We start from the raw sequence: 22313 nt of genomic DNA on the forward strand, positions 1-22313 counted from the left end.
AAAAAAAAAAAAAAAAAAAGCTGTGATCACGATCTGCAGCAGCTCTACCGCCTCCGCTTCAGTCTTCGGCAGCTGGTCCTTCCCTCAGTGAGGGACCTGCCGCCGAAGAGCCAAACGTGCCCCTCCTCTGCCTTTCTGCCTCCTTGGCAGAAACAGGAACAGCGTGGGGCAGGGACCCATCCACTATCCAGGTAACCCAGCCGCAACCGGGACTGTCCCAGGCCAGCCCCAAGTCCCGTCCCCTTGGGACTTCCCCCTATACCCCCCAACCTCCTGCCCTAAACCCCTCAAGCAACCCAGCCCTGACTCCTACACCTTCCATGCTCCCAGCCCTGACTCCTGCACCATCCTCATCTCCACCTCCTGCCCTGCTCCCCTCACACCCCAACCCCCTGCTCTGAATGCTCCCCCACACACATCCCAGCCCCTGAGCTCCTCCCCCCTGAGGGGGGTTGTAATACGACACTACCTGTAAGAAATTTAAGTTACTTTTACCCCTGCCGGAACCCCAGACCAGCAGTGGACTGAGCGGCTTAGCCTGCTGCCGGTCTGGGGTTCTGGCCACCAACCAGGGGCTCTGCTCCTAGCCTCAGCCACTCCCTGCTGTAGTGCACATTGGAAAACCAGCAAGGAAAAGGATCACACTAAACTGATAAGATCAGCATTTTAATTTTATTTTAAATGAAGTTTCTTAAATATTTTAAAAAGCTTATTTACTTTAAATAGAACAATAGTTTATTTATATAATATAGACTTATAGAGAGAGACCTTCTTAAAAATATTAAAATGTATTGCCGGCATGCGAAACCCTAAATTAGAGTGAATAAATGAAGACTCGGCACAGCACTTCTGAAAGGTTTCCGACCCCTGATATAGAACATGTAAGAGACACTAGTGAAACCAAAAGTTAAACTTAGTTGTGCAACAGAAAAACATTTTGCTTCCCAGTGTATTGATTCAAAACAATGGTGCAATCTTTATCTCATCACTTTTACAGGACTTGCACTCTAAATCCATCTCCCTAAGTCTGGGAGATATACTTTTTAAATGATGTGGCTTTTTTTTTTTTAAACATTTTTTTATTCCATGTTTGCATCCAGTTGAAATGTTTTGTGCCTATTTAATAGGGCTTAATGTAAGATAATGTCTTCTGGTAACCTAAACGATATTTTATTTAACCAAATGTAGAGCCTAGCTAGCTGTGATTTGTCGAGGTGGTCTCTGTTTTTGTTGCTTTTGCTATGCATCCAGCCTTGATGATTTATATTACTTTAATAATCCTCCTATGGTGTCACATCTAAATAAAGATTTGGGGAAAATGTAATAAACTGATAACGTTTTGATTGGGAAGTGTAGCTATGGTGAAAACACACTTGCTCCCCTGATTTGTTTTTTCTATTTCAAATTCTGCTTGTAGTATTACCAAGCAAAGCTTTGAAAGGTCTGCAAACTAAAAGGTTTAAGTTTATATATGAAAAGACGAAAATATTTATTGAACTTTTTCTAGACTGACTGATGGGATTTGCCTTTCCTAATTTTTACAGATGTAATCAAGCTATTAAACAAGAGCTTCTGTTGACTAGAGCTAGAATGATCGAGACGTGTTCAGTAGACCCTGGGCATTTAACTTTTGTAGATAAGGTAATTTGGATGAAGGAAAAAATTAGGTCAGCTTTCTTATACAATTAACCTAGTACTAAAATCAGTATAAGGTCATTCTTTCTGTTATCATTATAAGAAAATTAGTATTTTAATTCTAAATTAGTAAAATGGAACCTTGAAGATCGGAAATGTGGAAAAGTGAAGGTAGCATTTATTGCATATTTAGTGACTCATTAAGAAATTGAGTATTATTAGTTCTGCATTAAATCTGATACATACATATTTAGTTGTCAGTCCTAAAATGAGAGAATTTTAATAACCAATTTAATAAATCTTGCCAAATCTAATTTACCTATAGACCTAGTATTCAGAATTCAGCTAACTGAACTAAATATTCATCTGAGAGTTGTAAGTAAAATAATGTTACATATGCAATTTTCATTGAAGGTTTCAGATTACTTTAAAATCAGTTTCTCCCATAGAGTGGGTGAAATTAGAATCTTAAAAAATGTACTGTTCAGTGTAGGTTTGTATGTGCAATATTCCCATTTTAAGTACTGTATAGGGATAACTACAAATACAGTAGTGTGGTAAAGTCAAGTTTTTAATGGCACCAAAAGTAAGTTTAACATCTTCTGCTAGTTTCTTTGTACAACAGTAAAAGCCCTAATTCTTCTACTGATCTATTAATGTTACTTCATTGTGAACAAAGGGCAAAATCCAATAAACATTTACACATGAATAATTTTATGCACCTGAGTAGTCCTAGTTGGAACTAACGTGGGCATTTCTCTCAGTGAAGGTAACAGAATAGTATGCATATAAATTTCCTCTTAATATTAATTGTATTATAATTAGTTTGGGTTATTTTAGTTCTATGTTTTCTGTAAAGTAGACAAAATAAAAAGTTGAATTTTATTGTGGAGTAAAAACTATTCCTAATATTTAAATAAGAATGTTATCCTACTGTCATGTTTCAACAATTGTATTATATGAACTGTAAAAAAGAAGTGCATTCTTTAACCTAATGCTGTTTGTTTTTTTTTCTTTATATTTTCCCTAGCCTCAAGATATTCAGAAGTCTGTCCTAAAAGGAATAATTAATGGTCTGTTACAAGAGTGGAAAGGGTAATTATAACCAGCATTTGCATACATTTACATTACTGGAAAATCTGGGTTTATTGTACTAATATATTATCTTTCTTTAATACATGACAAGGATCTCGCATGTTTTTAGACCAAGAATGAAAAATTATTTGTGTTACATCTTATTTGCTTTATAAGTTTCTCCTCTGAAGAGACACATCCGCTGATCATCTAAATCTTAGTCAAATCTCCTTTGAGGCTACGTCTACACTACGGGATAAATTCGAATTAGCTTAAACTGATTTTATAAAACAGATATTATAAAGTCGATTGTGCGCGTCCACACTAGGCACATTAATTCGGTGGTTGCGTCCATGGTCCGAGGCTAGCGTCGATTTCTGGAGAGGTGCACTGTGGGTAGCTATTCTGTAGCTATCCCATAGTTCCCGCAGTCTCCCCCGCCCCTTGGAATTCTGGGTTGAGAGCCCAGTGCCTGATGGGGCAAAAATCATTGTCGCGGGTGGTTCTGGGTAGCGCTCTTGCTGTGAGAGAAGCCTAGACCAAACAAGGCGCCACCTTTTATTGCGGCTGACGTCTGAGGATAACACCGATCAGCAGCAGACGCATGGACCCCTCCCTGAGCCTACCAGTTAACGAGCGAATCGTGTGTGGTCTGGACCTTGTACCTATTCCTCCACCGATCTCCATGCGCAGGCCTATGCTGTCTACAGCCCATGAACACCTCGGCACAGCGTCGCGACGAGGAGGGCAAGGCGATGCTCTCAGCTGCGTCACGCTGGCGACGTGGTGTAGTCACGCATGAGCCGAAGCAGTACTGAAGACACCCCTGAAAGTGTGCCTCCCTAACACTGCGGCCGCCCTCGCTCTATTGACCTTGACTGCTGCGTAATGTGCGGCGCGGTTCTTAGCGCGCCTTGGAACGACACTGCACTCCATGTGTACGGGTGCTACAGTGGAGCAATCATACAGAGGGGACAGCAGACACCTGAATCTCGTGCGGGATCGTTTCCTCTTTAGGCAGCGTGTGGTACCCAGTCGCAGTGGAGCTGGCGGAAACCTTTTGCATTACAGTGAAGAGCGCGATGCGGAGTAGAGAAATTCTGTTGACGACTCCTACCTGTTTGATGCTTTGCCTCTCTGCCTAAATGCCATAATAACTCAAGACGCGCGAGACCAGTCTCACGATCGGAGCATGAGAGAGTCTGACCAATACACACGTCGTGCTCGCGTAGAAGCAACTATGCACATACGCTCTCGACAGCTACCAGCTTCAGAGTCCGCGAATCCTAGGTGTGCGCGTCGGAGAATATCTACTGTTGGCTGGGTCATGCATGTGATCGCCTCAATCTCTCCAAGAGCAAGTCGAGTAGTAAGCCTGGCTGCGTACACAAAGTGTGGCGACCTCTGGGAGCACGGATGCAGTTGCCACCTGAGTCACTCGTGGTCCTTTGGACATGTCAATGGATTCCCCTAACTGTTGGGGGGCCATAGAGTAACCCATATCCTTCGTGGCCCTGGAGCACCAGGGCACCAGTACATAAACCGCAAGCGGGGTTACTTTGCAATACGTGCTCTGCAGCACTGTGTGATCACAAGGGACGTTTCACCAACATCCACGTGGGATGGCCAGGAAGGGTTCACGACGACTTCGGTCTTCAGAAGCACTACTCTGTTTAATACGGCTAGCAAGGGAATACTTCCCAGACCAGGAATAAATAACAGTTTGGCGTTTGAAATTGCCTGTCGTCATCCTGCGGGACCCAGCCTACCCTTGATCCATTGCTCATGAAGCCATACACAGGCAGCCTGGGACAATGTCAAGGAGCTGTATCAACTACAGGTGAGCAAGTGCAGGATGGTGGTAGAATGTGCATTTGGCCGTTAAAGTCGCTGGCGCACCTTAGCTTACCTCGCTCAGACCTCAGCCACACCATGTCCCGTTTGTTATTGCTGCTTGCTGTGTGCTCCACAATCTCTGGCTGAGAGTAGGGGGAACGACTTTATTGGCGGGGTGGGAGGCTGAGGCAAATCACCTGGCCGCTGATACGAGCAGCCAGACACCAGGGCAATTAGAAGAGTCAGCACCAGTCTGGCGAGCGTCATCAGAGAGAAGCCTTGTAAAACGGTTTTCATCTGGCAGGGTACGGTGTGACTGCTGTGTTTGTTTCCCCTTCAAACCCACCCCTTCATTACTCACTCCTGAGCAACTCGCCTCCTCCTGTTTGAACTCTGCTTAGAAGAGATAAAGTCATTATCATTTAAAAATCATGTATTCTGGTATTAAAAGTCTATCCCCGTGAAGCAACCCACCTCTCCTTTGCATGTATTCTTTGTTAAAAAAAACATAAAAAGAGGTACTAGAGAATTATTCAAGTGTATCCCGGGTGTGGTTTGGGAGGGGATAGGAGGGGAGGAAAGGCCATAGCACATTTCAATGTAAAGACAGCCTTTTTTGTTGGACTGCTCACGAGGGTTGAGTGGGCGGTGCAGAAAGCCTTCCCCACTGCGTTCTAACACATCTGGGATGAGAGTATGAACAATTGTGAGTAACTGTGGGTGGTTAAACATGGCGTGCTCGGTGCACTCTGTTACCTCGCGTGCTCTTCCTGAAGCTCCATAACCTCGGAGTGTATATCAGTTTGATCACGCAGGCCAGCCTCCAGCGTTGCATCCTGCCACCGCTGTGATCTTCCTGCCTACACCTCTGATCTTCCTGCCGCCACCTCTGCCATCTCGACGGTCTCTCCTTATTCTCACGTGGTCCCTCCTTCCTCACACTGTCACTGGATCTTTCCTGTACTTGCTACCACGTCCTTCCACTCATTCTGATGAGCTCTTCATTGCGGTTCTTCATGATTTTCAGAAGATACATTTCAAATCTCGGTCTCTTGCTTCCTCCCGCTGTATTCTAAGCTAGCCCGGGATGGCAGTAGGGAGGCTTTGAAAAATGTAGCGCTTCGATGGGGGAGGAATACAGGGCAGACGAAGTATTAAAATGATCATTACTACAGAACAAGGGTATAACTCTTTCCAGTGAACAGCACTAATCACTTCATAGCAGATTGATCAACAAGGTACACTTCTAGTTATATCATGTCAGTTAAATGTGAGTGCCTGTGCATCTGGTGTTACAGATCTCACAATGCAGGTCCGGGCTATAATGTCAGCTTCCATGCCCATGGTAGAGGCTTTATGTTTGACTTCTCAGCCTTCCGTAACCACAGTGCCCTATGATGCCTTTTTTCGTTAACAGAGCAGCAGACGCCAACCCCCTCTTCCCTATCCAAGGGATTGCTTCACTCTCCCCCACCGCATGGCTGTATCATGGAAGATCACTGCTATCGTCCCCGTCCACCACCACACGGACTGGTAGCGGGAAGATTACCTGCTAGCCAAATGCTCAGTGTATCTCCTCCCCTCCCCCACTTTGCTACGTGCAAGAGATTAGATTTTCCACGTCGATCCAGATTCCCGTAGCGGATCAAGTTATCGCAATCTCCCTCTACACGCCATGTGATTTCACACCAGATACCGAATGCGAACGAGTAGAACGTCTCTCCTGGAGCGCATAAGACAGCGAGATTAAAGAACGGCTGTTTTAATACCTAGCAATCACAGACCATACGCAGCTGTGCTTTGTCATGCAATGATACCCAATTATACTTGCTACATGCATGCCGTGGTGAAGCTGTCTACCATGGTGGAGTAGAATACAGGCTGCCTGTGTGGCACCCTATAACCTATCATGCAAAGCGGCTTTGTGCCAATACTCTAGCGAATATAATTCACATAGGACATTCTTTGCAGAGATTTCTGCATCCTCCCCCGATCTGTTAAAAAACCAAAGTTTTCCGTAACCTACTGCGACTGTCGAATGGTCGTTCCAACCCTGATGAGCGAGAGCAGTACATCATTAATGCTTGCTTTAACCATGTTTCATATTTACGAAAGGTACACTCACCACGCTTCACTTCCGTCACTGGTGCTCTGGCCTTAGTTGGGTCTGGAGAGTCATGGGAGAGAGTAATTCCGTGTCTGGGGTCAAAAAGCTCCTGGCTGTTTAGGCTAATGGAGTGCTGTGTGCTCGCTGCAAGGTCGTCTCCTTTTCTCCTTCCCTCCTCATCTTCCCCCTCCGCTGAATCCTCCCCATGGTGAGATATAACATCCCACGCTCGGAATGCGCCGGGGTAGTGGTGGCACAGCCCCAAAATTGCATTCAAGTATTGTGACAACCTCAGCGTATAGAGCCCAGGAGCACGCGTAGAAGCGGCATGTTTTTGGCCCTGACCCTGATCTTCCGTTTGCTGCTTTGGTTTTCTGGTGTGCTTGTCTGAGCTCTTTAACTTTCACTCTGCACTGCACTGAGTCCCTGCTGTAGCCTTTTCCCATCATAGCCTTTGAAATTTTTTCAAATATTTTTTCATTTCGTCTTTTCGAACGGAATCCTCTCCCCATATAGCGAACAGATCCAGTACCTCTTGTGCGGTCCATGCTGGAGCTCTTTTTCAATTCTCAGGAGACTGCATTGATACCTGTGCTGATCAGAGCTCCATGCTGGCCAAACAGGAACTTGAGTTCAAAAGTTCGCTGGGCTTTTCCTGCTTACCTGGCCAGTGCCTCTGAGTTCTGATTGGTGTCCAGAGCAGTCACACTGGTGCACTGTGGGATACCTCCCGGAGGCCAATAACGTCGATTTCCATCCACACTAACACTGTTCTGATATAGTAATATCGATTTTAGCGTTACTCCTCTCGTTGGGGAGGAGTACAGAAATCGATTTAAAGAGCCCTTTAAATCGATTTAAAGAGCACTGTAGTGTGGACGGGTGCAGCGTTAAATCGATTTCACGCTGTTAAAATCGATTTAACGGCGTAGTGTAGACCAGGCCTGAGTGATTGATCAGAAATAGCTGGAGCTCTCATGGTATTAACTACAATGCAAAAAAACTTAAATTAGGTAGGAGAGACAAGGAGGGTGACATACTATTTTTGATTGGCTCAACTTCTGCATTAGCTAACTCAGGTTATGAAGACATGGCAAACTCAGCATAGCAGTTCATGTTCAACCCCAGGCTTCCCTGTAAGGCTCATATTCAAGCTGCTGACTCATGTTAAAAACCAGGTTAGCCATGTCTTCACTGCTATTTTAACTCAAGTTGGCCAATGTGAGTTAGCAAACCGAAGTTAAGAACACACAGGTTTTTTTCTGATCTTTTCTTTGTTTTTTACAATATAGATAGGTCCTCAGTCATGATGGGCACTGGTTCAAGAGGGCCTCTCCCTAACTTTTTACTAGAAATTTCTTAGGAAATGGGTATGCAGCTCCGGAGCTCCCTCATGCTTTTCCAATAAACCTTTATTTTTCAGCTGGAAGCCCTCTTTTTCTGTTCAGCTTTTTACTTTCAGAATCTCTTGTCTCTGCTGCCTCTCCGCAATGCAAATTGCTCTTCTATTGCCAGGGCAGCACTTACGCTAATGTTTTACGATGGGGTTCCAGACAGAGTTATTTTCCCCACTCCACTCTTGGTCATTACTGCCTCTTTTGGTTGATAGAGCTCTGCTGGATAAAGGGGAATGTGATGGATAAGCTACTTCCCAATTCCCACCAAAGTGGCTAGGCAAACAGCAGTAGCCTAAAACAGAAGAGCCTGAAGAGGCACACAAAAAATTCAGTGAGGGAGGCAAGTCTCAGCAGTGACAGTAACAGCAGCAAGAAAGTAAATAACAGCAAGAAGTAGCAAAACCACACTGATACACCAGTCACAAAGCACAAAAAGGCAGGTCGGCAAATTCTCTACCATGAAGGGCGATGAGAGCATCCATGCTCCTCTAAGATAGAAAAAAGAATGAGGAACTCCTTCTTTTCCTACACTATTCCCAGCTCCTCATGCATCTCCCATTCCGTAAGATTCCTCCCACCCCATAGATGTGGTTTTTAATAAATATTTATATTAACTGATATTTGGGTCCCTTGTGCTGGGTGCTGTACAAATACAGAAAAGAGAAAAGATGCTGAGATAGCTAGCTGGCTGACATTGTTCCTGTTGCTCAAGGTCCCCCTCACTTAGGGAGTAGCCAGAATTTGGTAAGGGTCTTCCCAAAGGTCTCTTTCAGTCAATTATTTAATGGAGAGCAATGGGATCCTATATGGAATGAGCACTAAAAGAGCTTATTCCTCCCCCTCTCTCCCTCTGAATCCGTAGATACTTTCTGTCATGGACATAAGATCCACGATTGCATCTTAAGATCCAAAATTAAGGAAATACAAGAAAACATTAGGAGCTTTGGAAGTGCTATATGATTCCTACTCCAACTCAACCACTTCCTTTCATTCTCTTTCCACAAAGAACAACTGTCTTAATCTGTTCTTTAAAATCTGAACTAAGCTTCCAAGAAAGACTTTTTGTCCCATAGAATACTGCAGCACCATGATTAAAAGGATTATTTTGGCTCTGGAGTCCTCACCAAAAAAAGGCAAGAAAGAATCCGTTAAAAACTAGGTGGTCATGTATTTTCCTACTACTACATGGACTTTCCTTTGAAATGATTGCTTAAGGAACTCAGAATGGGAGCAGCCATGAAAAAGCAATTGCATAAACTTGCAGATCAATAACTTTTGAATAAGCTGCAAAGAAAGGAACTGTCCACAGTGCCCAAGAGTGATGCTGTATTGACAGGCATGATGAAGGAAACAATCTTCTTCATTAAGGAAGATTTCTTTCTTAAGCACTATGTTGGACAGGAAGGTCACAGCACCATTCCAAGGAAATTCAGGCCTTCAGGAAATTCTCTGCCATGTACTTTGCTGGAGCATCTGTATTATAGTGCAGGAAACTTAGGGTGGGCTTTTCAAAAGTTCTCAGCATTAACCTTCTCTAGTTCCATTAAATTCATGGGCATTTTATCATTGACCTAAATGGAAGCAGAAGTAAGCCAGTGCTGGGAGCTTTTGAAAATGCCATCCTTGAAAAACTACGGCCTTCAAACACAAAATAATGCAGTCCATCTTGAAGACTTCTCATCTCTTCTTGCATAGTAGATGCCATTAGCTCAGTTTGATTGTCCACAAGATCACTGATCCCAACTACCATCGTCAGGAAACAAACATAGCTGTGTTTATGGAACGCTAACTACCAAAGCAACTGATAACCCTTTAACACCTTTGCACGGAGGAGGATCATTTGGTGAAACTCTCAACATGATTAAAATCTCTTGAAGACAGTTGACCCAAGAGATCTAGACCATTCAGAAATTGTGTGCTCTTTTCACACAGCTCCAACAGAGGCTACAAGAATGAATTCACTTTTTCTAAACAATGAAAGCATGATTACAAAAAGCACACCAGGATTTCTGCAACATTTCCTGTGTCAGAAACAAGTGGGCAGTTTGATTATGCTTGTAATACTAAGGACATTTGAGAATGATTCCTGCTTTCTGCTCTCATGAGAGGGATTCATTAGAGACTTCTACTTCCATACTCTTACGTGGACTTACTTTGTGGGATTTACCTCATGGCTAACACTTCCTCAGAGTGTATCATTATCAAAAGTCATATTAGTTGAGACTCATTACTGCACATTCCATAGGGAAAAAAGTAACCCTCAGGATTTCAGACTTAGAAGTGTATCTCACGTCTTAGTATCCTGTTATTTTACCCTAATCTAAAATGCCCTCAGAAAGAAAACTGATACATCTCAGATTTTTGGTTTGTTCTCAAGATTTATCTTAAGAGAACAGAACAGTATTGATGGTCAAGTTTTTGTCTTTTTTTATTAGTCTTCAACATAGGAGCCAGAAAATCCAAAAAGGACAAAGTCTGTTCTTGAATCAAATGCTGTTAGTAAAGCATTGAAGGCCAAAGTTCTCTCCTTGGAGGGACTGTGGACACACTCCTCTGAACCAGCTTCATTTTCATGGGCAGAGAAATCTTGAGCATCAGTCAAGGAAATGTATAAAGCAAACATTTGATTCCAAAGAGGAGTTCTGGGTATCTCCTCATATAGTGTTGCATATGAGGGTATTCAGTGAAGTGGTGCTTCAGCAATTTTTTTCTATGCTTTCTGTGTTTCTGACCAAACCTTGTTTTCCCTGCCTGTCTACTTTTCACTTCTGGCTATGCTTTTTATGCAAAGGATAAATGGACAAGTCTCTCTAATAAGAGAAATGTTCTTTCTTGTCAATTTCTCTTATCCGGGCATGTCTGCTGCTTTGTATTTATATTGTTGCAGAAATACGTAAGGTCAGTCAGCTTGAAGTATCTTCAAAGGATTCTTCAGGATCATATTGAGATCCTTTTAGAAGACATTTTCCCTGTGTACATAGTAATTTACAGTAACATGCTTCTTGCTTATAATAACTTTGGAAGTAATCTCTATGGCAGAAAGTACGTGGATGGTGGGTTCCTCAGCCTATGGTTTACAATGATAGACTAATTTTGCTTCTGCTGACCGATCAGTATAAAGGATCCAGAGTATGTGTAGATTATAGAAGATCATCAGATATAGTATCTTTGGAGAAGCAAAACTGAGAAGTTAGATACATGTTTTCATTGACTGTTAATGTTTTTATATACTTACATATGATTTTGGTATAAATTTGTTTGTTCTTAGGCCACGAACAAAAGATGATCTTAGAGCATACTGTATACTTTTACAGGTAAGAAAAATAGAAGCTTTTTAGTAAAACACATAATCTGTTTAATGCGTGATGTACAATCCTGTATGCAATCAAAGTGTAACCAAAGTATACTGTAAATTAAAAATATACATTGAGAGGCTTTACATTAAATGGATTTATATTTAATTTCCTTCTGTATGAAAACTATGTACTGAAATATTTACAGTTACCCTACAGAAAAGCCTACTGCTGTGTTTTTTTTTCTTTTAAAATTTTAAATTTATATGAAAAATAAAGGCTTTCTTTCTGATTAACATGCAAAAAACAATACAAATTTACTGCTTGGAAACTGCCATCTTGCAGGATGAGAGAGCAAAGTGGGTTATTTTATTTCTTCCCCATCCCCAGCTCTCCTGCATTGATCTGCCCTTGTGCCCACTTTCCCAACAGGCTACTTTCTGCATATTTTGAGCAGAGTTTTGTTTCAACAATTAAATAAGGCTGTAATGTTGCAGGAAACATACAAATATTATCGATAAATGCATCACGATACAGAGGTAAGAATGCCTGAGTCTTATTTATACTAGCATTTGACTGTTGCTGCTACTGGTGCAGTTGCATCAGTGATCAACAATAAGTCTGAATTTTATTAACATAGATGAGGCTTGTTGGATGTGTTTTATACACAAGAGAGCAGTTCACCAGTATTTGGGGATAAAGTCAGCTGGGAATCTAATTTATGTAGGAGAAGAGGTTTTCAGTACACCAGGGAGGGGAAGCAACTGTGAATTGTGTGAATGTAACCTGCTGTGATAGTGGGAATATGATCAGACCAGTGCAGGGATGATGATAGAAATTAAGACTAATGCTCTAATCCTGGAAGATGTCAATAAAGTTGTATATAATATTGAGCTGTAGGGTCAATGCTAACCATAGCTATAAGAATATTGAAACTTTCTTGAGTATTGCTTATCCAACATGTTTTAATTGATGTTCACTTGTAGCAAAGTTTTTGTTAAATAAACAAACCTCTGATTTCTGTTTAAAACCAATTTTCAAAATGATATTTTCATCCGTGATTTTATTGGTTGGAAAAGTCTAATGGCTTTTTTTTAATACTAATTTCGGAGCTAACAACATGTTTTTAATATCTTTTGCAGAATCCTCAGTTTAGTAACACATCTACTTATGTCATCTATGCTCACTTGCTAAGACAGATAGCAACCTTGGCAGAAGCTGACCATCATTTCCTAGCTCACTGGTTTAAAAAGTAAAAAAAAACAAACTTTCCATCATATAGGATCACAATTTTTAATGTACTTTCATTGATAATGAAAGCTTTTGTATTCTGACAAGCTTTAATTATATTGATTGAAAAGTTCTATTTTTTTAAACATATATAGAGTCCGGCAGGAAGGAGCAGGCTGTGAGATACATACATAGTTCTCCTAAACTCATGGAAGTTACAAGGCTATGTTAACTTTTGCACAGATCCCATTGGTGGAAGTGTGGCCCTGCTCGAGCTGTGCTAGTAGGGGCCACTGAGGCTGTAGCCTCATGTGGATACAGGACTTCTGTCTGAATGAGCCTGGCCTTGCAGGTTATCTGCTAGGTTTGGGGGCAACTTTTCCATGAGGAGGTAAAAATTTCCCCCTCAAGCTGAGATGTGTCCTAGTTTACCAAAAACTCTAATAGCTATAATTTGATCTGGCTCACTGTTTGAAAAGGATGATTGTTATCTTGGTTAAGACGGTAACATGAAGATTGATGTTTTTCATTGTTACAGCCGGGATAGAAAAGCCAAACAATACTAAAAATTTGAACTTTTTATCTTTTAAAGGATTATGCATTTCTCTTACTACATACATGGAAGCTATGTATTGTACAACATAAAAAGTGTTTGTAGAATACTTAATCTGTACTCAAGAGTGCATGAAGTTCTTTTTAGTGTCTCTTTTCAATGAAGCAAAATATCTCTAAATAGAAAATTCAAAAAAGTTGTCAGATTTAAAAGACAAAATTCACAGAGAACAGATAATTTCTATCTTTCTATTTACCACTTTAATAAAGAGCCAATTAACTATTTAGAAAAGAGGTAATTTTTGATACAGTAATCTAAAAAGATATAGAGATTAAAGCATATCTATAGTATGCCTGATGCATTGAATTGCTATATCCTTTAAAGAGGAATATTGCCACATGTCAATGTTTAGAAGTATGCAGATGTCAATAAACTTTATGTTTGGAATTTTGTCCATTATATGGTAATTTATTATAATAGGCTTCAGTGGAGGCAGTACTAGCTTAAGAGTAACTTCAGTATATTTCTTCTAGGATTTCGCAGAGGAGGTTTAAGCAGTTAGTAGACAGGTTGCTGCAATTTATTTCTTTACGTCTGTTCCCTGCAAAACCTGAGGAATTCCCACCCATGATAAAATGTACTTGGTGGATTCCATCAGCAACCAAAGTCTTATCTTTATTCAGTAAGTTTTTCTAATTAAAATTGATTATTCTTAGTTCATAATTATGTTATGATATATTGGCTTTTTCTTTTTAGCACAGAGACATAAAATGATAACTGACAAAATAGATTCTGCAGAGGACCTTGATGTTGCCACAGCACTTCTGTTTTTGCCGCTGCACAATGAAGAGAATGGACCCATGTCTACACTTACCAAATGCTTTTTCCATTATCCTAGAAGAATGCCTTTAAACTGTACCCAAAAGCAGATTTTCCCTGCAGACGTGATCTAGTCTACATAACTATCACTTCTTTCCTAATCCTGTATGTATATTTAGGGAGAAGGCACCCTCTTATCTTGCACTTCAGGGGATGAGATCTTCTCCCACAAAATTGTGACCAATTAAGATTTACCGTATATACTCCGTTCATAAGACGAATATTTTTGGTCAAAAAGTGATGCATCGAAGAGCAGGGCTTGGCTTATAAACAGGTCTACACCAAAATTTGATGATTTTAAACTCTGTGGAATCATTGAATTGAATATCTAATACATTGTCATTTTGTTTACCTGGCGCACCACTGGCTGGGAACGGCGAACCGCGGCCAGAGGGAGCCGAGAGGCTCCATGCCTGTGAACGCTCCAGGTAAACAAAATGTCCAGGTCTGCTAGTGGTGTACCCTAATGGGCCAGGAGCCAAAGTTTGCCAACCCCTGAAATATAGGGTGAGTTTATGAAAGGGTCACACAGTTTTTGCTATTTTTACCTAACCATCTTGGGAGGTCAACTTGTAAACGAATGGGCTAGTGAACGAGTATATACTGTAGTCAAAGCTCACAGGTGCAAGTAGGAATATATTCTATAAATGATTATACAGTAGGTTGCTCCAGCAACTGCATAAGACTGTAGTGTTGTAGTAAGGATACATGTATTCTTACCACATAAATACGTATAAAAAGATATAGGTAGTCTGAACACACATCAAGTTGAATGGTCAGCATATAGCCTGTTTCCCCTTAAAAGAAAATACATCAAATGAATGTGAGATATTCTCAGTCACATAGATAGCCCATATCAGTCTCAGTGATATTGCCTACGAGTTGCTGACATATAAATTCACCAATCCCACTGGCACAAGCCTATTAGCAAACATGCATGTGGATTAGCAGATCTTAAAAATTTCCAATATGCAGCATTCAACTTATTTCGCATCCAGTGAAAGTCAGAACCCCTGTTATAGTGCAGTACTTTATACAAGTTTTTTATTGTTGAATGAACAGATATTTACAAACCTTAGTATTGCATTGGATTAGCAATCCCAAATGTATTGCTTGACTGATCGCAATAAATGCATTGTGACTAATAAATTTGGGCTTGTTGAAAGGAGTCGTTATTTGCCATAAATATTGGGTCAGTTTTGGGGAGTGGTTTCAAGTCTACACTGTGGGCCCTCTTTTTACATCAAGACAACAGTTGATTAAAAGTCAGATCCCCATGTAATGACAATTTGGCTAAATCTCGTTCTCATTTATTATTTCATTATGAAGCTCAAATAAGGTGACAGAGAATTTCACCCCTATATTGAGATACTGTCTAACTTAGATATTTTTTTAGGAAAGCAGTCTTCTGTTGTTGATGAGTAAAATACTTTTTAGACTTTCATTGGAATTTCAATTTTTTAAATTCTTAAAGTATATTTGGAAAAATGGAAGCAGAAAAAATTATCTTGGAATTTTGGCCCCTGTTTCAAGTCACTGATCATAAGCATTAGCTGGTACTTTAATTTCAGTGACAAAATCTGTTGCTTCATAAAATAACAAAAGAGTAAATTATGTGTATCAATTACATGTCAAATTTCCATATGTCTGAGATAGCAATTTGAGTCCCTAGACTTACTATTTTTTAACATTCAAACTGAAAAATAAAGATATTTTTAAAATGATCTTGAGATTAGCACTTGTTTGTCTAGTTTCTCTTTGGTTATAGTGGTTTGTAAAGTATTCTCATTAAATGTTGGTGTGCCAGCATGACAATATTTATTTCAGCAGAGTGATACCAATACTATAGCTAAGGTTCAAAAAAGATGACTGTATAACAGCTGATTTTGACATTCACATAACTTGAAAATGGGCGTGCCTCATTGGGATAATAGTTTGAGAGAGTTCCTGGTATGATTCTATATGTTTTCTTTGTAGATGCTGCAAATAGCCTAGCTAATCCTGCTATTATTCCATATACGGATTTTTATAATTCTACGCTGGATCATATTGATCTCATGGAAGAGTATCATAACTGGCAGTGTTATGGAAACTCACACAGGTAAAAGAGAAACTGGCAAGAGTCGGGTTTTGTCTAACAATAAATAAAAATAGATTACGCTTTTTTGTTGTTGTTCGTTATAGGCTTGTCTGTTTATTTTAAAGTTCAGCATCATGTCTTTTTCAAATAGATAGCTTTGACAATTTTGGTAAAATCCTGACCCCATTGGAGTCATTGTAAGTTTTGCCATTGACTTCAGTGGGGCCAGGATTTCACACTTTGATTTAAATCAGATAAAAGGTAAAAATTGTAGATAGTAATGTAAGTTCATTGTTTTTTAATATTGACAGTACAAAAGGCAGCTAGTGAAGTCTAATTACAGTAGAACCTCAGTTACAGACACCTCAGTCATGGAGGTTGTTCGTAACTCTGAAATGTTCGTAACTCTGAACAAAACATTATGGTGGTTCTTTCAAAAGTTTACAGCTGAACATTGAAACAGTTTCCTTACCTTGTCAAATCTTTTTTTAAAACTTCCCCTTTAATGATTTAGTAGTTTATGTTTAATACATGTTTTGACGGGGGGGGGTTGGTCTCTGTTGCTACCTGATTGTGTACTTCGGGTTCCAAATGAGGTGTTTAGTTGACCGGTCAGTTCGTAACTCAGGTATATGTAACTCTGAGGTTCTACTGTACAAATTTTCTAATAAGAATTATTTTTATCATGATGCAAATTATTTTGTCCTCCACACAATAAGAGAGACACCTATTAATATCAAGTGGCATTTACCATTTTATATATAAAACATATCAAACATTCATATACTATATGTGTCCTTCTAGAATTTGGCTCTGATCCTGCCAAGACTTAAACACATGCTTAACTTTACAGACTGTTCACTGCGGTCAACAGGACTATTTTCAGTGCATAACGATAAACGTGTAAGCCTTTGAAGGCTTACGGTCTTTTCACTGTCACTTTTGGCAACAAGTCTCCTGTTCTAAGTAGTACTTCAGGCTATTAAACTGGAAGAAAATGTAACATTCAATTTATTTTTCACTCTTAGGCTGTTTTTATTTTTTGCATTTTGCTCAGCTTGTACAGTGAAATTAAGATTTTAGATGCTCATGAATCAGCACAATGTTTGGGTTATGAAAACAGAAGAGGAATGTTTATTAAAACTTTCCTTTGAATTTAAAAAATCTTTAATGAAAACATTTTTCATTGATTTCACAAAAACTTGTTTTTACAAAATGAAAATTTTGGATCAGATTAAACAATATAGCATCACATTAAGGATTTTTGAAGGGATCTTGATGACTTGAATCATGAGAGATTAATCACATCTTTCTTTATTTTACTTTTTGTTATTTTATTTCAAAGTATGCTGAAATGTTCTCAATAAGTTAAAGATACTAAAAACCGAATGTGGCCTTGTGTTTATATATGTGCAATTTGTATTGACTTTAGAAGGAGTTGAAGAAAACCTTAACGGCAGAATTTGTTCGCACCATTGCAGGTTTTTTAGATCAGGCTTCAGTGTGAGGCTTGATATTTGGATTTGGAAATACAAAAGCATTTTACAAATTTCTAGTATCATGGAATATTATGGTACAAATAACTTCAGAAAACTGCAGAATTTCATTGGCATATTCACATGTATGTCCCAGAGCTGCTGAGCTTCAGGAACTTTCTAGAAAACAGTGCAGTTGGGTTCACGTGAGTGCCTCCTTGTGGCTCTGAACATTCAGAACAAAGCCTTTCGGAGGGCTATCTGGCCTCCACCCCACCTCAGTTCTGTCCTTTTCTTGGTTAGCTGTGGACATCCAGACCTATTGTCTGTAGTCAGACGTGTTTTGTTTGGCTTTTCATTGTAGTTTAGTAGTTTCAGTGTAGTTTAGTCCAGCTATATCACTGTCATAAGTAGATAGGTAAGGGTTAATTTTCTTTTACCTGTAAAGGGTGAACAAAGGGGGAACCAAACACCTGACCAGAGGACCAATCAGAGACCTGGATTTTTTTTAGAATCTGGGAGGGAACTGGAAACTCGGGGTCTTTTGTTTTTCCTGGCTGTGAGTAAACAAGCTTTTCTTCTAACTCCATCTTCTTTCAACTATTCTACAATCAAGTGTGAGTACAAAGAAACAAAGTAAGGCTGTTATGTACTTTGGTTTGTAATTACATGTGTGTGAGTTCTGGACTGGTTTAATGGGCTATCTTTTAAATCAGACTGTTATTCCTATTTTCTTGTAACCATATCCCTGTATGAGTTTCTTAATGCAGAGTTTTTTTATATGTAAGTTCCTTCTTTTTATATAAAGTTTTCTTTTTAAAACTTGTGGGAGTTTCTTTTCCTAGTGAGGCAAAGGGGAGAGGAATTTCTGTGCCCGGAGCTCTGTCTACCTCTGTGTGACAGGCTAGGGGGAGGGAAGCCCATGCTCTGTGGTTTACTTTCCTATTGTCCCAGGGCAGGGACAAGCTACGGGGAAAAAGTTATAGGGGAAAGAGGGAGAATCAACTCTGTTCTCTGGTGTTTAAGGCTTGTCTCTTTGTGGAAGACGGAGACAGGTTTTCTTGGTATTGTGATGTAAAGAGTTACATCAACTCCCTCAGGTTGCTCAGAGCAGAACGGCTGAGAGGGAGCGGGGAGGGAGGTAGATAATCCTTGCCGTAAGACTCAGACATCTGAGTCTTGGGGGTCTTTCCAGGGGAAGTTGGGGAGTGCCAGAAAGGGGGTCCCCCAAGGAATATTTGGGGAACCCGGGCTGCAGGGAGCCAAAAATCCTATCTGGTGGCAGCGAGAATAGAGCCAAGCTGGGTATAAGCTTAGGGGAGAATCATAGTAGCACCCAGATTTTGGACGCTAAGGTCCAGATTTGGGACAGACGCTTACCACATGGAGCGGCAGTTATGGAAATAACAAATCCAAAGCAGTAGCTAGATATTTTCTTTTTCCCTGCTAGGGATTAGCAGTGAGAAGGGTTTGGTTTTAAGTAGCCAGATAGAAGTTTTCTGCCTGCTTTTGGCAGTTTGCATTTTTTAGCACAGAGTCATAAGAGAACCATTATGGTCTTTGGTTAAACAGTAGGACCCAAATTGCGAGTCAACTTCCCAGCCAGCTGCCAACAGGTAAATACAGTGGGGTTTTTTGGTTAATTACATATCAAAAAAGGTAGCAAGAAAGGAGTTGCTAGGCAGATCTCAAAGACAGAAAGCCAGCAATTCAGGCAACAACACCAGAGGGCACTCCAAACACAAGAAAACAGAAACTATGAGTGCCAAAGATGCGCTGAAAAAGGAAAATAGCACTGCAACAAGCCATAGACAACGAAAAGGAATCAAAGACAGATGGACCGAATTAAGGCTGAACAAGAAGCCCAGGAGGCAACCCATAAAAGAGAACAAGAAGCCCAAAATGCAGCTTCCAACGGGAGATTAGAAAACACAAACTAGAGATGGAAAGGTTACAACGAAGAAGCAGCCAAAGAGCAGCCTTCCAAGGGAGAGGCGAGAACCACCGCCAAAAATGGAAAAACACAACAAAGAAAGTGAAGAGAGGGAAAAACAGAGAAAGCATGAACTGGAAGTAGAACAGGCTAAACATCAAGACCCAGCAAATCCTACCCCTCCGGCGCCAGTTGCTGGTCAACCACACAGGAAATTTCCCCTACAAGGCAGGTGATGACCCGGAACCTTCTTAGAAAATTTCAAAAGGTCTGTATTGGGTACAGCATCCCTGAAAACCAGTACATGCTAGAGCTGAGGCCACACCTCAGTGGACCTTTAGCAGACGTGGCGGCTAAAATGCCAAGGGAACAAATGAACGATTATAAACTGTTTCAAACCAAGGCCAGATACAGAATGAGGATAACCCCAGATTCACGCCCGTCGGCGGTTCAGAAACCAAAAGTGGAAACCAGAGGGTCATTCCCGACCACGCCTACTACGTTGGAAATATGTGAGACGCCTGGATAGCAGGAGCCCAGGCTCAAACCTTTGAACAACTGCGCCACCTTATATACATGGAGCAGTTCTTGGATGGTGTTCCTGAGGACATAACACGGTAACATCCTAGATGGACAACCCAAAACTCCACCGAGGTGGGGAGATTGGAGCCAAATGGATGGAAGTGGCAGAAAGCAAGAAAGCTACTGTAAGAGGGAGTGAAACCCCAGGGGCCACACCGACAATAAACCCTACAACCGAGGGCAACCCGAACATAAACCCTACAACCGAGGGGCAACCCAAAACCCCACCTACAAACCAGGAAAGCCACAGACACCCTATCCTTCACCCACCAGTCTTCAGTAACTTACTTCAACCCAGTGACCCGTTATCTGGAAGATGCTATTAAGTAGAAACGGGACACATCAAGGCCAACTGCCAAAGGCAAACTGCCTGAATAACCCCACCCTGTGCAAGTCATTGCACCCCCAGCAAACTAAAGATCCCCAGGCCAGATACCTCTCAAATCCCCTTGGAGCGAAGGGAAAATTTGAGAGTGGGCGGAAAGAAGTTACGTGTGGAGAGACACGGGGGCACAAGTGTCACTATCCACCAATCCTTCGTCGATCCAAACTCATCAACCCAAGGGCCAAAGTGACCATTTACCCTTCATGTCACAAGCTGTGGACTGCCTACAGCTGAACTGCCTGTCCAGTACAAAGGCTGGTCAGAATAGTGGACATTTGCAGTCTATGACAATTACCCATCCCCATGGCACTGGGGGAAGACTTGGCCAACCAAGTGAAGATGGGCCAAGAGAGTAGGAATGGTTACCCGCAGCCAAACCAGGCAAGCTTCCAGACCCATTCCTGTTCCTGAGCCGTCCACAGAGAACCTGTCTGTGTTACCAGAGACCAGACCGAGGTATGGACCCGGATCCCATGTCAACGGCTGAACCAGCCACAGCACCTCCAGTCCCAGGCCTGGAACTGGAACAGCAACCAGCACCAAGCACAGCAAGTTACAACCACACCTTCAACCCCAACGCCAGAAGGACTAACGAGCCGAACTGGCAGAAGAACAGACAACCATACGAACAGGCTCAGCCAGAGCCTAAAATTCCACCAGCGTGCACCAGCGGACAGCGGTGCAACAGAAACACCCACTACCTACATCACTTCCAGAGGGACCAGCCCAAGTCCCACAGTCTGAGGAAGAACTGGAGTCCCCGGCTTCCAAGGGAACAGTTCCAGACTGAGCAGGAACGGATGACAGCCTTCAGAAAAGCTTGGGTGGCGTCACACAGCCAACACCACCGCCTCTCAGCTCTTCTAACCGATCCCGGTTTTGTTATAGACCAGGACATTTTATACAAGGAAATTCTTTCGGGTGGGACACCAGGAAGAATGGCAGCCGCACAAACGTTGGTGGTTCCAACTAAGTACAGGGGAAGCTCTTAAGCTTAGCCCATGATCATCCCAGTGGTCATGCTGGGTGACAGAACCAAAGACAGGTTGGGAAGTTCTTCCACTGGGAGGGGATGGGCAAGGAAGTTGCCCAGTATGTCCGTCTTGTGAGGTGTGCCAAAGAGTGGGAAAGACCCAATGACTGGTCCAAGGCCCCTCTCCAACCACTCCCATAATTGAGGTCCATTTTCAGCGAGTAGCTGTGGATATTCTGGGTCCTTTCTGAAAAAGACACCCAGGGAAAGCAGTCCGTTACTGACTTTCGTGACTTTGCTACCCGATGGCGCGGAAGCAGTAGCTCTAGGCAACACCAGGCTAAAGTGGTGTGCCAGGCCTAACCGACATTTTCACCAGGGTAGCTTGGCCTCCAATATCCTTACAGATTCAGGCCTCAATTTCCTGGCAGGCACCATGAAAGACCTGTGGAAATCATGGAGTGAATCACTTGGTTGCCACCCGTCTACCCCATCAAACCCAATGGCCTGGTGGAAAGTTTAATGGACTTGGGGGCCATGATCCGTAAATTCGTGAATGAATACTCGAACGACTGAGCTGTTAGCCAGAGTGATGATGTGCAACAGTGCTTTGCTTACAGGCTGTACCACATCCCAGTTTAGGGTTTCGCATTGAACTTGTGTATGGCCACGAGGTTAAGGGGCCATTACAGTTGGTAAAGCAACAATGGGAGGGGTTTTACACCTTCTCAGGGACTAAGATTCTGGACTTTGTAGCAACCTTACAAAACACCCTCCACCATTCTTTAGCCCTTGCTAGAGAAAACTAAAGGATACTCAGGAAGAGCAAAAGGCCTGGTACGATAACATACCAGAGACCGTCCTTCAAGAGAGGAGACCAG

General features: G+C 41.7%; 1 protein-coding gene across 1 annotated transcript in view; it reads left to right on the top strand.

Annotated features, from left to right (window-relative positions):
- HECTD2 (HECT domain E3 ubiquitin protein ligase 2) overlaps positions 1-22313 on the top strand; it is a 116804-nt gene that overhangs the window by 40278 nt on the left and 54213 nt on the right. The window contains exons 4-9 of the mRNA XM_032793152.2: positions 1545-1641; positions 2666-2730; positions 11318-11363; positions 12485-12594; positions 13659-13807; positions 15982-16105. Of these exons, the coding sequence (XP_032649043.1) occupies positions 1545-1641; positions 2666-2730; positions 11318-11363; positions 12485-12594; positions 13659-13807; positions 15982-16105 (591 nt within the window). The remainder of the gene's footprint in view (positions 1-1544; positions 1642-2665; positions 2731-11317; positions 11364-12484; positions 12595-13658; positions 13808-15981; positions 16106-22313) is intronic.

This window comes from Chelonoidis abingdonii, chromosome 15 (genome assembly GCF_003597395.2).
Source record: "Chelonoidis abingdonii isolate Lonesome George chromosome 15, CheloAbing_2.0, whole genome shotgun sequence".
In the NCBI taxonomy this organism is placed as follows: domain Eukaryota; kingdom Metazoa; phylum Chordata; order Testudines; family Testudinidae; genus Chelonoidis; species Chelonoidis abingdonii.